Here is a 15,571-nt window from a genome sequence, read left to right as displayed (position 1 = left end):
AGAACTTGTATTTGGTATGGATTTATCAGGAGGCGCACAAAACACCAACTGGACGAGGAGCTTATAGGAGAAGCTGCAGTCTTTAGCAGGAGGTGCGTGTCCATTGTATTGGCTGCAGGTTTTTATCGTATACTGATGACACTGCAGCTTCCAGTCCAATAGAAGTTGATTTATAGGCCCCAGAGGCAGGGTCATTTCATTTCCATGTATAGCTGGATCATTTTGATTATATACTGCTCATTTGTGCATCGCCAGTGGCCTCCGCGAGCTGCGAAAGTGAATAGCAAAGCACCGCCAGATGTTTGTCGCCGTAAATTATCAGTGTGAGACAGCCTACCTGCACTGTATATAGGCAGTAAGCAGTGCTCTTGTAACTAAAAGTGGATGGAGATTACGTGCTGTGTGATGATTTTGCCTTTTTATTCAAAAATGTTCTCTTGTAAAAATAACACATAAATAATCTGCTGCTAGTATTAAAATAAAATATAAAATTGCACTTTTTAATAATTGTCATAAAAAGTGAACGAAAAGCTGAGTTGAATAAAAATGGAATGCATAGCTATGGTCATGTGACACTTTCCTCTAGCATGAATAAAGATGTAGTTCGTATAAGCAGTGAGCAGATAGTGACAATGAGCAGGTGTTATAGAGTTAGTAGTTAGGGTATTTACTTGAATAATCACTCCAGTCACAAACCATTATAAATTAAGGATTTGAACATGCTTAATTAAGGCAGTTATTATAAATTGCTACCAAACAATAGAAACATTTTTGTCCTGTTTTTTTATGATACATTACTTTCACATCAATAGAAAAGCATTTGTTTTCATTAAAAGCAGTGTTTTATGGTGGCTCTGATTATCTCTTATGTGAGACTTGCTGTCAGATAGCTGAGGGGACTGAAGTCTCAGATGAAATGGCATGGCAGGCTGCTTTCTGCTTAGATGTGATAAGAGCAGCTCCTCCAGCGCGTGCTTCTCACCAGCACGGCCCCTCACTGCAGCACACAGGTGGCCCTGTGCTACAAAGGTCACACTGCAAATGTAGAGATTAAAGCTTCAGAGCACCAAATATCAAATCATTGTACAGAACTTTTTGTACTCAGCATGGATTGTGAAATATCAATTGTACTTTGGCCTTTCAGGATAGTCTGTTCATTATAGTGGTTTGACTGAAGAGGCTGTGGCTGCAGTAGAGAAGCTGACTTCCACAAGCAGTTTCAGAATAGGAATTGTTTGATTTAGCTACAATGAGAATGTATTTCTTTTACTTTAATTTATTCCAAAAATGGAAATACCAGATTGCTGATGGTATCCTGTGATAATGTTGAGCATGGTATGGGACTGTGCTTGGTCAGCCAAATCCACTCTCACAGATGTGGCTGCTGAGGCAGAGGTTTTGGCTGCTGGTTACAATAGACCTGCTCCCATCACAACATGTGTATGTGTATGTGTATGTGTATGTGTGGGTGTGGGTGTGCATATGTGTGTGTGATGATCTCCTGGCCCTTTAATATGTTATGAGTGCAGGCCCACGTTCTCCCTGTAGGACGTGACTTCCCCACAGGGACATCCTCTACTACCCAAATGATTCCATTTGAAGGTTAAGAGATGTTTCAAGGTTTAGGTTAGACTGCATTGCCATTACACTAGATCAATGTAATGTCTCTTAAACCAGTGGGAGCCTCATACTGTACAAGTGTAGTATGTGAGGAGCACAAGTGTGAACGAGGTCCCTCTGGGCTTTTGGCTGCAGTGTTGCTGAAGATAAGGCAGTCTGATGTCTCCTGACATGCCCAATGATTCATAATTGAGGCAGGACAGCTGTTGCTGGTGCTCTGACAGGTCCCAGGGCGGTGACAGATGATAGGGCCCTCTGGGGCAGCACTGTATATCAGTCCAAATGTTCCCTGTCCACTGTGTCTGCTCACCTGCTCTCTGTAAGTCTATCCAATAATCAAGTCATTTTGTTAATGTTTCATTAACATCTGTGCAGAGGTGGCACTGTAATTATAAGACATAGAACCAATTTAAACATGAAGTAGAATGTATTGTTGAAAGCTAGTGCAACACTAGATAATTTCAGAAAATGTACAATTAAAAAGAAAAGCACAAAAATATAGCACGTCTGTGTTTGTCATTGCCTTGAAACCTTTTTCTAGGCAATGACAAGGCAATTTTTTCAATGTCACTATACAAGATTTTACATAACAATTATGCACAGACATCTACATAATGGGCCATTTATTTTCACTAAACATCTATTGTTGGTTGTTGATGGAAAAGCTGCAGAGGTGTGTCAAGTCTAATTGTACTTGTGATAAAAATCCAATCAGTCAATCCCTGAGCTGCCCCCTCCTCACATAAGCAGGACACAGTCACCTCTAAGCTGAGCTCTGTCCATTAGCCCTGTGCTCCCTTCAGCTGAATGACAGCCTGTCAGCAGCACAAATGTATTCTGCTGCTGTTGCAATTGCACATTGTGCTCATCTCCACAGTCTGAGCTTTTCCAGGCGGCTGCACTAAAACTCCTGCTCACTTATTACCTGTGGGACTGGGGCCTGCGGGGGGCGCGCCTTTTTCTGCCTCGTGGCATTGGCCGACCTCGGCCCACTGCCTAAGACTGCATTAGCTTGCACAGCCGGTGTGCATCACACTACAGGCTTCAAAAAGACCTTGAGACTTTGGAGGCTTGGACTTGATTGCATTTCAGGATTTAGACAGAAAGAAATAGAAATACTAGCAAAGCCATAAAATAATAAGTAATGAAAACTTTTGCAGCTTTATTGCTCATAACCATTAGCTGTGGATGAACATGGTGCGCTTATGGCTCTGTGGGGAATGAATCAGATGTTACTGTGAAATGTGTCAGTCCTCCATTATCCAGACAGTTTAACTGCACAGTGCTCTCCTGAGAGTCTCACTCCAGATTTCAGTGCAGATGCTGCTCAAACCTGTTGAAGACATAAAACGCTGCTGTCAGAGCGGCTCTTGGGCACAAGGAGAGCACAAAGGCATTCTAATTTATATGTTTGTACCCCTGATGACAGCAACAGCCACCAAAAACATCCCTCTAGTCAAATGAATGTGCCTGTTGGAAGTTAACATTTTATAATAAATACAGTAATTAATTGTGGAATACATGCTGTCTGTTGTTTTTTGGACAATAAGGAGATAGTAGATTAAAATGATAAATCACACATCAACATTTCTAATTCCACGCACTGTTGAATCTTAATATAGACAATAACATTTTTAAATTATGTTGTATTAAGACTTAACTATACTAAGACTGCACCATATTAGTATCATAACAAGCAATGTGTTTAAGTGTATGTTTATATGATTATGGTCTGAATAGAAGACACAAAGTGGTGTCTCATCTTTACTTTTTATTCTGTGTTTAGACGAGCATTTTTGGGAGGAAATCTACATGCATACAGTGACGCAAAAGTGTGAGGAATTCAATTGGGTATGCATGCCAGGCTGCTAGGTGGTGACGCTAGGTGGTGTTGTATGTGACGTAAACACTTACACGACGTGAGCAGATCTGACCAGAGTTTTGTGTCTTTGGCAGTTTAGATGGAAATGCTGCTGCGGAGCATATTCAACTTTTCACTCTGGAGGGTGGTTTCAGATTTTTGTGTTTTTAAGCCCCCAAGATGCCGTCGCTGTCTAAACGAAAGGCACTTCTGATAAAATATTTTGTTGTTTTTACCCGCAAGCATTCTCGTGTAAACAGGTCCTAAGTGCAAGTAGAATGATTTTTTTCATGTGCTAATTTATAAATGTCAACATGCATCCAAAGAGAAATAATCACATGGCAATGGTCAAATGAGAGTTCTGTTTTCATAATACTGTGCTATAAAGTCAAGGATGATTGTTTGTGTGTCTGTTTGGCTGAAACTACCTTTGTACATTTCCAGGTTGTGAATGTGAGTGTTTTGGATGGGGACCAGGTGACTGTAGAGGACACAGGTGGCAGAGAGCCCTCCATCCTGGCCAACGAATCGGTGCTGATGCGGGGCCTTGTACTGCGCAGCTGGAGCAACCAAATCTCAATCCGCTTTCGGAGCGATCAGCAGTCAAACCCTGGATTCCTCCTGCTGAGTTACCAAGGTGAGCCCATAAGAAAGCTGTCAGCATTTCAAGGCCACACCCACACAATCATTTTCACAATCAACTCATTATAGTTTGATGGATGTTAGTTATGCCTGCACCAATCTGGTGTAAGCAGTGCTCATCCAACAGTGTTATTGTTTCACTGTGATTTCTATTCAGTGGTTGTATTCTTTTGGTGGTGGGGTGTAATTAATTAAAAGTGTGTCAGTCAAGTAAATGCATGATCTTTTATAGAGTAAATTATGAATTAGCCACGCTTTGTATTTCTATTTAGTATTTTGTAGTTGTTAGTGAGTACAGTTAAGGTATAAGGCTGGGCTATATATGGCAAAAAAGCTATAAAAAAGTCATATTAATTCATCTAAATTTTTTATTTGATTTTTATATTTTCTTTTCAAAAGCAAAATAAAAATCTACGCAATTTAACACTTTATCCAAACTCTGCTCCAAACGTCATGCTTTTACTAACAGAGGATTTTTTGCCAGGATTTAGCTGATTTGCTAAATTAAAAGGACCCAAGCAGATCATTGACGTTCAGACATGACTGAATCTCAATCTTGATTAAAGTTTGATTAATTGCCAAGCCCTACTAGCAAGTGTTCCAAATGTCTTACTATTAAGCACTACACAACTTATTACTGTCAAATGTCAAAGTACATGCAGGTCCTAAACTTACAAAAAATATTAGTATTACTAGAAATATTAGAAGTATTAAAAGGACCTATATTACTCTATTTCCTGATCTGTATTAGTGTTGTTTCCTCATCACAAACATAACTGGAGTTGTGTTTTGTTTCATTCACACATGTTTGACACACAAACCCTGCATTTTTAGGCTGAATTCTTCTCTCAAACAGAAAACAGTCTGTTTTACCTTGTGATGTACAGGAAGTGCTGTGTGTGTGTTTAAACTATATACACCTTCACTAGAATCATTTCTGACTTGGAGTTGCCATCTCTACTGAACAAAAGGTAAAAGGTAGCTGTGAACTTGAAAACTACCACTAAATGACATCAAGAAGTGGAAAAGAGCATTTTGAGCTTTGGAGCCTAAGAGTTACTCAAACATGTGTGAATGAAGCTAAATACAACTCCAGGCATGTTTTTGAGGAGGTAACAACATTCTAACAGCTTAAAGCTCACAAGAGTCAATTTTGCGTAATATAGCACCTTTAAAAGTATTATAGCATTGAGACTCCATGGATTCAATCTGCACAATGTTTTTGCTCCATTTGTCCATATAACAGCCATAACCACAAAACTGCAGCGCGGATAGTTACCACATGTTGTTAAATATGACGCACGGCCCATAAATTCCCTCTCCGTCCGCTCCCATGCTTTTGGCATGTGTGACATTGATCTCTCCATGTCCACAACAATGTCTATTTAGCTTAGCAATCACACAAAGTGGCCACCAATTACATGCTCCATCGATTTGAGCTGATGCTGGAAGCTGCTGGACAAAACATTCATTCCAACACATTACGATGGCACTCTTCATCAGGGCTAAAATGATAGCAGGCATGTGAGCGACGGTGCTGACGTGAGATAAATCAGAGCGTGGTCGCCGGGCTGAGTGATGGTTGCTAGGGGTCAGGACAGCACGTACCCGCTCCTGTTCACGCGCAGACAGATGGAGACAAATAGCCCCAATATATTGTACTGTTATTTAATTTCACTTCCAGGCTCGGGGTGTGGAGGGATATAAAGAGAGCAGGTAGTACAGGCAACATTTGGTCTATAGACACTGTATATCACTTTATAATAACTACACTTTAACTGGCCTTAATGAAGCATGAACAAAGACTTAATTTGTATTGAACAAATAGTTTATTATGAATGATTCCGGTAACTACTTAATTAAATGATTACCGTAAGTTTAGGAGTTAGGGATAGGGCATTAAGTATACTTTCTAAACCATTATGATTAAAATCTTTTTTCATGTTTGATTAATTATTATATGTATTTATTTATTATTTATGATAAAGTGTTGCACACTGTGTAAATGTAGCAAAAATAAAGTCAGTTAAGTAGATTTTAATGATAAAATTACATTTATTACATTTATAGGCCTATAATATTGAAAAGGAATGTTAAGGAATCATTGGTCGGACCCAAATATGCAGAGGGAAACAAAAGTATTTATTAACAAAAATAGTCGTGGACAGGGGGATAGATTCCAGGGGAGGTAGGACGGGTCCAGGTTGGCTGAAGTGCAATGGTGAAGAGGCTGACCAGAGGCTTGCAGAACAGGTGCTAACGGGATGAGGCTGGCTCCAAAACGGTTGAACTGGGGAACGGACAAAAGTAAACAGGTAAGAGTCAAAAAACTTTCAAAATGCTCAAAAACACAAAAAGCCTGAGTAGTTCACCACTTGGTTGACGGAACGATCTGACACTGGAGAGCAGGTCAGCAGGTCTTTTATTGCCGGAGATGATTACTGACGAGGATCAGGAGTGGAGCTCAGCAGGTGATTGGGGTCCGCCCAGGAAAATCCAAATAGGGTAAGGAGAGAAAGAACAGGGAAGGGAGGGGTAGGAGGGCCAGGATGAAACCCTCACAAGGAATGGGGGCCAACTAACTTAATACACTAAATATACCTCTTTTTATTTCTTTGTTATTTTGGATATTCCTTACAAAATACCATGTAATCAATAGGTAAAACTATTGAATGATGACACAGCATCATCACACTCTGAAATCTGAAATCAGTTGTTATATACTTTCCAATGAATTCTCTAAAATGTTGAGAATTATGTGTGGTAGCATGGCATGTTTAGGTTTACTTTCCCATTAAATAATGAAAAAAATTGAAAAATGATTGTTGTAGTACTGCAGACTAAATTCCAAGAAGAGTTACGGGTTGTCTGAATGAAGCTGTCAAAGCATCTTTTGAACAAACATGTGAGTAGAACTGGATTTGCTCTCTCATTCATCTCTTTTAATGCGGCGAGAGGAAAGTGTATGTTCAGCAGAGTTTCCAAAGGCGTCTTACAAACCTGGAGATGTTTTAATTTGTCAATTCATCTCCTTGGTAAGCACTGGATCACCTTGTCCCACATAATGGCCTGTGAGAAATGTGATTGGACAAGCGTGGAGAAGCAGACAGAGCTGTGAGGGTTCAGTGTAATTAATATCTGCTCCAGCACTGACGGATGGACACCCCCTTTTATCTGCTGAATACTGAGTTTGTCCTGTTTGTGAGAGGAATTTGTAGTCCACATTTGTAGAACACACACACTCACTTGAGTTTCTGTGCTTCTTTAGAAACATTACATTGACATTCAGACTGATTCTAACCTTAACCATAGTCAGCACTCACCAGACCTTAACCTAAACCCTAACCTTAACTTATTTGAACCCATATCTGATATTTAAACCATGTTGTTGTTCTAATAATAATTTTATACGCACTCACATCACAGGTACTTGAATTCCTTATGGGGATAAAAATCAGGTCCCTGTGTAGTGACTGTGTATACAGATTTTAGATTTTTACAAATGTTAAGCAGCAGAAAGGCAAAACCCAAAGGCAGCTGTCACAATTTTATCAAAACAGAAAACAAAGTAAAAAAAACATTACATTTAAATTATGGATTGATATTAAAACTAGTATTAAATCAATCTATTAAATCTCATTTGAACAAGTATCACAGCTGAAATGATACCGTCAACAGGACATAGCTGGACATTTCCTGAATAGTTTTAGAATGCTCTTGAGCTATATAAAGATCACATGATAGCATTAAAGGAAGTACTGTTATTTTGTGTTGAAAATTACATTCCATTGTGTAAAAACAGTTCTTATTCTCATTATGGAATCAACATTTATATTAGTATTAAGCCTTTCTGTAGTATCAAGTTTAAAATTGTAGTATCTTTTATGACAACAGTCCAAAGTAGTGGTATCTATGAAATATATAGCACTTAGCCATAATTGCACAACTCAAGTTAACCAGTCTGTATTGATTGCGTCTGACCTTACAACATCTTAGTAAAACAGGACAAGAATTAGCCCTCTCATATTTACAGTAAAATCATAAATCTGTGTGCTCATATTGATCTGTAGCAGCTAATCAGAGCATTGACAAGTGAAGAGGCCAGAGACCTTTACACCTGACACTAATCCACCAGCCGACCCTGCTCCTTCACTCTATTGACAAGAACCTCTAGTCCAAAGTTATTTCTTCTTAATAGGCTTCATTGAGTAAATGACCATTAAAATCGAGTTTTTAACCCAGCCACATAAATACCAATAGAGCATATGGAGGCAGCCTGTGCTTGGACCTTTATAAGTGAATCGTTTCCCTGATACAACTCTATTGATCAGTTTAGAGAAGGAGTGCTGGTGTGCTGAGCCAGCGCCACAACTATAAAGTGTATTTAGACACGATCAATGGGACACAAAAATCCCCAGCTTCATCTCTGTAAACTTTTGTCCAAAACAGGTCACTGGGTTGTTGTAGGTTAATAACGTTGACTTCCACACTTCATCTAATGTGCCCTTCTGAAAAGACATTATCAGCTAATGAAGAGCGCTACTTCCTAATTTCACAGGCTGAGAAAGTGTGTACACAGCAGCACTATGGCAGCCTAATATCACAGGAACAAATAAGGGCTTGTTTGCTTTCTTTAAACGATGTCCACGAGTTTATCTTTGGACAACAAGAGAGTAAATTCAACAACACAACCTGTTACCGAATGTAAACAAGGCATAGAACAATGACTAATTTTAAGAAATATAAATATTGAACCATATTCAATACCGTATTCCAAAATAAGCTATAACACACTTTATGTTCTTTGTTAATTTATTGAAGACAATGTGTTTCACTATTAAGACCACTTAACCCTGAAAAAGATTATTTCTGCTGGTTAGGGATGTTGCAAAATCAATGATTATTTGACTTTATTGAACCACACGAAAAATTATTTGGACACAGTAGCTCGTATATCACAATATATTATAAGAGCAAAGAGCAAACATATAAATGGTAATAATAAATTCAAAATAAGTAGCAAAAATATTAAGAGATGGGTGTCAAACAAGGCATACTTATATAAATGTATACTTACAAGTAAACATTAAATATAGAAATACAGTAATACAAATATATCTCAGCAATCTACAAGAGGTTGTGAGGATAAAAAGATGATATCATGACTGGCAGGACATAGGGTTATCGGTAACAGAAGGGGGAGTTGCTGTACAGTTGTGTGGTTTGAATGCATGTATGTATTATGGGGAGAAACGTCTCAATTTTTTGATTATTTGACAAAATGTATTTAATTTTAATTTTAATTTAATATTATTGATTAACCAAACATTTTGACATCCCTACTGGCATCTGTTTTCTCAATCCATTTTCTCAGACCCTTCCTCTGATATTGTCTTGTCTTTCCATGCTTTGCCTCACCGATTTTTCACCTCCCTGACAATAGACCCATAACTAAAAAACATAAGCTGCACGTCTGTTTGCCCTGGCCCTACCGTGATATCCACTAATCTCCTCTGCCTCCTCCGTTGGTCTATTATTTGTAATAGCAAAACAATCAGACTTTATGGCCCAGCACCGCATCTAACGGAATGGAGGCACCACCTAATTTAATACTTCAGGAATTGGCTGCACATTTTCGCCCCTGGCTTTCCCCGCCGCATGCTCAATAGGGATGTAAATGCTGCTATGATAATGGCAATAACTAGGTTCATTGGAGCTAGTGATAAACCAAGAATTGAATGGACGACCCAGGGGCAGTGTACCTGTTCCCCCCGGCGCTCTGATTTACTACCAAAGAAGGGACTGTTTCATTATGGAAGGAGGCAGTGGCCGTGTAACAGAAAACCTCCAGTTTGAAGATTAAAACATGCTGCGTGAGGGCAGTTTACAAGCCTCTCCGGGAAAAGAGTGTGTGTAGTAGAATGTACTGTGGGTTCAAGTGCAAAGACTAATAGAATGGCCCTTTTAATATCCAATTCCCCCTTAATGCTGTTTGCAAACACATACATAAACTGCTGCCTTCCATCTAAAATTGATATATAGTACATGGCAATTCTTCTATTACGGCCAGCTGCTGAGTGCCTGGACACTTAATAATTCATACAGGATTATATTGTTGACAATATTTTTTCTGTCTTGGCTTTTATGTGACTACACTTGAAACTAATGTGGCCATTTAACAATATAGAATATACCATGGTTTTATTTTGGATTATGTGGGCAATTGCATGCAAAATCTCTCCAACTCCAAAGTATAACGGTCAATGTGATTCATGTTCATCAGAAGACTTGTGATTTGTAACTGATTTTAATCTTTAAAAAATATGTATACATAAAATAACTGTTAAAACTGTTACTCTTCCAAAGTGGCATAAAGGCAGAAGTTTGAATGATTTATTTTCTTGGAATTAGATAAATGACAGATTGCTTTATTTATCAGCATAAACATGATCTAACTAAATTAGTACATGAAATATATATATAGCCCACTTTCTACTATAATTTATCATTTGTAGTAAAATCTACGCCCACACAAACAAACCCAAATAACCTTCTCCATATTAGCATAAGTAGATTAAGGTGTTTACAGTACGTGGCCTGTGGCTGATTATTATCATAATTGCTTTTAAGGCTGCAAACATAAATTCTATGAAGGCAGGCTTCCAGTGTGGCCTTTCTCTGTTGTTTTGTAATTACATCAGCTCTCATTTGGACTGGGCCTGACATCCATAATGCTCAAACATAATGTGGAGTATGCTAATTCACACTGAAGTTAAAGCTTTTGAAAAAGGCTCTATTCTTTCGTCGCATTTCCGAACAATAGCCCAATTACGGCACTTCTGTGTTCTATTCACACATTCTTCCAAGTTTTAAAAGTTTGATCATTAAAGCGTCTACACTAATGAGGTAGAACAGTGCAGTTATTAGCCAGGAAAGTCGGTTGTTTAATAGGTTCCATTACAGACTTGGTTAGCCTAATCCATTATCCGTGAGAACTCTGCATCACCCGACACTATTTGTTTAAAAACACACAAAGAAATAAACGCGCACCAGCATTGATCTTTCCCCCATTGCAATGAGCACAGTTTGACAAGCCCCTCACTGCTAGTTCCTCTTCCAGTTATCACATTACACACTCATTACGGTGCTCTAGTGATCGGCGGAGGTTTCATTTGTCATGGTGACACAAACCAGACACAGAAGAGCTTTATACTCCTGTTAATTACCTCAGCATTGCAAACATGTCATTGTACATTTGCATACTGTATGTAGCACAACACTGTAATCAATTAAGAGAGGGATCGTTTGGAACTACATTAGAGTTGAAATCATAGGGTGCAGGTTGTGGGTACAGCTAGAGTATTAAAGCAGACCTCTTCTGCTTTTCTGAGCTTTTAAAAATGTTTTAGTTGTTTCTCCTTCTCATTTACCCTCTGAAGTTGTGTATGGATATGGGATTCATGCATGTTTGAGCAATCTTTAATTACTTATATTCAAGACTCTGTTTTGCCGATCAACCCCCGCTTTTACCGCCACTGGCATACGCCCACTGCTCTGTACTTAATTTGTTTTACAATTTTATTTTCTTTATAAGAGATACACATAGGATTCGGCAGCGTCAGATAGTCATATTGATACAAATATTTAAAAATCTGCTCCTCGGTAGCGTGATTTGTAGCTATCCGTAGGAGTTGCCAAGTCTTTGTGTTGATGGCATTTACTACGGCATCAGCTCGCATTGGGCACAGCATTATTTTTTTTTATGTGGAAGTCATTTTAGATGAATATTGCGATTTAAAATATATATATATTTAATAAAAAGACATAATAAACTGTGTAGTAGGCTCAAACACAATATGTGTTTGCGGCATTATATTGGGTTTATCTGTGCTCTGAACTCATCATTGGTAATATTTTTTGAGAGGAAACCTTTAAAATGTCATATTATGATTGTTGTCTTTTAACTACTGGCACACAAAGAGCTGCCTTGTGCTGCTATGATAAAGATCTATTACCACGATTGCCTGTAACAAAGGAAATTGTAACCAGCCAAATTATGATAAATGACACTGTTCTGATAGGAATAACTAATGTCTGATGAGAATATAAAAGATAATAATACATACTATATTATGCAAAATCAACCTAATAGTTTTAACCATGTTATGTTTCACCCCATATTTAACCCTCTCAAATATTTTGAATATTCATGCATGTTCGAGTAATCTTTACTCTACCTACATTCAAGACACCATTGTTCAAAAATTTACGTTTTCTCCTACCTCCATACACGCCCACTGTGTGATCACGTATTAAACCTTCAACTTTATATAAAACCTTAAGCTTGTTTTTGTATTTTCTGATAACCCGTCTAGCCTTTTCCGGCACTTGGGAATAGTCCAATCTTGGTAAGGAAGATTGGACAATATTTGAACTGTTCACTGGTATCTCTTCCCATTTATCATAGGCTTGACTAGATCTGAATCAGGACTCTTTCTTGGTTTATGCACTCAATTCCAACACTAGTTGATTTAAGAGTGTGCTGACATAATATTTCTCTTTCTACAGCGTTTGTGTTGAGCTGTGCGTTCCCTAAAGAGCCCACTGGTGGAGAGGTTTCTGTGACTCACCTTCATCCTGGTGGTGAAGCCTTCTTCAGCTGTTTGACTGGATACAAGTTACAAGGGCCCAAAATGCTTTTATGCCGCAACGCAACCACACCCTACTGGAGCGGGAAGGAGCCCCGATGCATAGGTACAGTAATCTATTGTGCCTCCTATTGTTTGTGCAGACAACTATTCTATTCATAGTGTCTTTACCATGACCATATAGATAAAAAATGAAAAATCACCTACAGACTGAGCTATAACAATAAAATTGACTAGGATTTAATTAAACATTTAATTGTTTCCCTTCCTGTTACCTCAGGGTTAAGTGAAAATGTTAATTTTTTGTTACTTATTTTTACTTTATAAATTACTTATGAGGCCAAAAGGCACACTCCTGACATCAGCTATTTTAAAGCTATGTGGTTTCATGATCGAATTCTGTCAAAAGTCACCCATCCAAAGTAGTTTATGCAGTATAATAAAAATGTATTTATGCAAAGTAAGTCTAGGAGAGATTTTTGTGTTGTTTTCTCCTGCTGAGTTGATTACTTGCACTCTGTGGCCAAATGAGTGTGTTTGTGTGTGATTAGCAGCACACATCTGTATTCTTTTGGAGCCAGGGCACAATAGGACCATTGGACCTGACTGCTTTAATTAGAAGTGGGCTACATTACTCTGCTTCTCCTGCTGCTAAAGGCTCATCTGGCAGTTCCAATGTGTTTGTGTAGCTGCTCTCCGCTGATAGTGAACGTGCTGGTGTTGGCCTCTCCTCTTTACAAGTCCATCACACACAGTCACACACTCTTAGAGCTGGTGAGGGCCACGTAGTGTAGCCTGGCCACAGTCCACTGGATACAGATGTAATCTGCGTTCAGTCTGGGGACTTTCCTCTAAACCTCTGCTCCACTCCGCGCCATTACTTTTCTCATTTTGAGCCCCATACCCTCCAACTGGTTTGTCTTCACTTCTCTCTCTCTTCTCGTGCAGCGTCCTGCGGAGGCATGATAAAGAATGCAACCTATGGTCGCATAGTTTCCCCTGGTTTCCCTGGCAACTACAGCAACAACCTGACATGTCACTGGGTCCTGGAGGCACCCGAGGGCCACAGGCTGCATGTCCACTTTGAGAAGGTGGCTCTGGCAGAGGATGATGACAGGTAACATGTAGGACTAGGTGATGCCATTAATAACTGCAGTTATCACTCCCCTGTCCTGTCTGTGAAGACTTCACATACAACATAACCTTTATCAGTTGGTCAAAGGTAGAGCATGTGATCATTGGACTGGTAATTCTACTTTCAGCAATTATTGCACATCTTCATCTTATACCAGTATCATATTTCTCTAAAATGATATAGCCCTAGTATTCCCACAGCTCTAATCAAACAGCCCTGTGCTGTGTGTCTTCATCTAATATTTAGCCAGTTTTAAGTCATCCTTGTGACTAACAGTGTGTCTGGGGAATAAAGCTATAAATATGCATAACCTGTAGGGACTGTCTGATGAGTCTGAAAGAGCTCTTTATCATTACATGACTTTAACAAAGCTGTGTTACACAGAACAAGTCAAATTGCTACAGAGGACAGCAATAACATTACAATTTGAGTTCTGCGGCTACTGATCCATAAAGTTATTAGATTTGCAAATGGAACAGTGAGCAGCCCATATGAAACCTTGTAATGTCTTTCCTTTTTGTCTTACCCCTCACTGACTTCCCTTTTAATCTGTCCGTCTATGTAAATGTATCTTGTAGGCTGCTGATTAAAAACGGCAACAACATCGACTCTCCCCCCATCTATGACTCCTATGAGGTGGAGTATTTGCCCAACGAAGGCCTTCTTAGCACGGGACGCTACCTGTTTGTGGAGTTCACCACTGACGGGAGCCTGACCTCCACAGGGGCAGCTATCAGATATGAATGTATGTCTGGTCTAAAATGTATTATTAGAATTTTATTGTAGATATTTACTTAGAAGAAGTATACATTTTGGGTGGAATTTACATGGGACTAGCAAAAAAAGTATCCTCTTTTTTTTTTTTTTTTTTTTTTTTTTTTTACTATCCCAGTGACAGTTAGTCATACTTTTGTGTTTAATATTTCTGCAGCTTTCGCCAAAGGAATGTGCTATGAGCCTTTTGTAAAGTACGGAAACTTCAGCAGCTCTGACTCCTCATATGGTGTGGGGGCTGTAGTTGAATTCTCCTGTGACCCTGGCTACACCCTTGAGCAAGGCTCTGTTGTGATTGAGTGTGTGGACCCAGAAAACCCCCAGTGGAACGAGACTGAGCCAGCATGCCGAGGTCAGTCAACATCTTGTGCATCTTTTCATCCTCTTTAGCCTCTGTGCCAAAACCTACCTCTCCTTAAGCATCTGAAGGACCTTGGCTTTCATCTGGTTTATTTCTGGAATTAGTGAATCCTTTTCACTCAAATATTAAAGCTAAACTTCCAGTTAAGTATATCTTTTAAGCAGCCTTCCTCTGATCCTTGATAAATTCCGTCTTATTATTAACAATAGAGAGTGTGTGCTGGCAGGGCAGATTTCAGAAGTGCCCAAGATTAAAGCGTACAAAGGTTGCCTGCAGACGGACTCAGTATATTGCGCACACTAAGCACTGCACTAAATAGCTGTCTACCCTTAGTGGCCTTTCCTTCTTCACTTCACATCTCCCAAACATAACACCCTGACCTCTCCACCAGGCTTTGTTGGCTGCATGGTCATCGTGACACATAGCGAAAATTGAAAAGCTTTCTAGTAAAAATAGAAATGAGGAAATTAAATTTCTGTGCCCTCTGGGTCATGGTCGCTCAGAGGTTTAGTGCCAGCATGCAGTTTTAC

General features: G+C 39.1%; 1 protein-coding gene across 1 annotated transcript in view; it reads left to right on the top strand.

Moving 5' to 3' along the window:
- Positions 1-15,571, top strand: part of LOC110168089 (seizure protein 6 homolog) — a 69,540-nt gene that overhangs the window by 39,464 nt on the left and 14,505 nt on the right. Inside the window, exons 4-8 of the mRNA XM_020933496.1 lie at positions 3,926-4,118; positions 12,692-12,877; positions 13,720-13,888; positions 14,485-14,651; positions 14,838-15,032. Coding sequence (XP_020789155.1) covers positions 3,926-4,118; positions 12,692-12,877; positions 13,720-13,888; positions 14,485-14,651; positions 14,838-15,032 — 910 coding nt within the window. The remainder of the gene's footprint in view (positions 1-3,925; positions 4,119-12,691; positions 12,878-13,719; positions 13,889-14,484; positions 14,652-14,837; positions 15,033-15,571) is intronic.

The sequence above is a fragment of the Boleophthalmus pectinirostris genome, unplaced genomic scaffold (genome assembly GCF_026225935.1).
Source record: "Boleophthalmus pectinirostris isolate CB_2022bp ecotype Guang Dong unplaced genomic scaffold, ASM2622593v1 HiC_scaffold_12, whole genome shotgun sequence".
NCBI lineage: Eukaryota > Metazoa > Chordata > Actinopteri > Gobiiformes > Gobiidae > Boleophthalmus > Boleophthalmus pectinirostris.
This window is presented reverse-complemented; position numbering and strand designations above follow the sequence as displayed.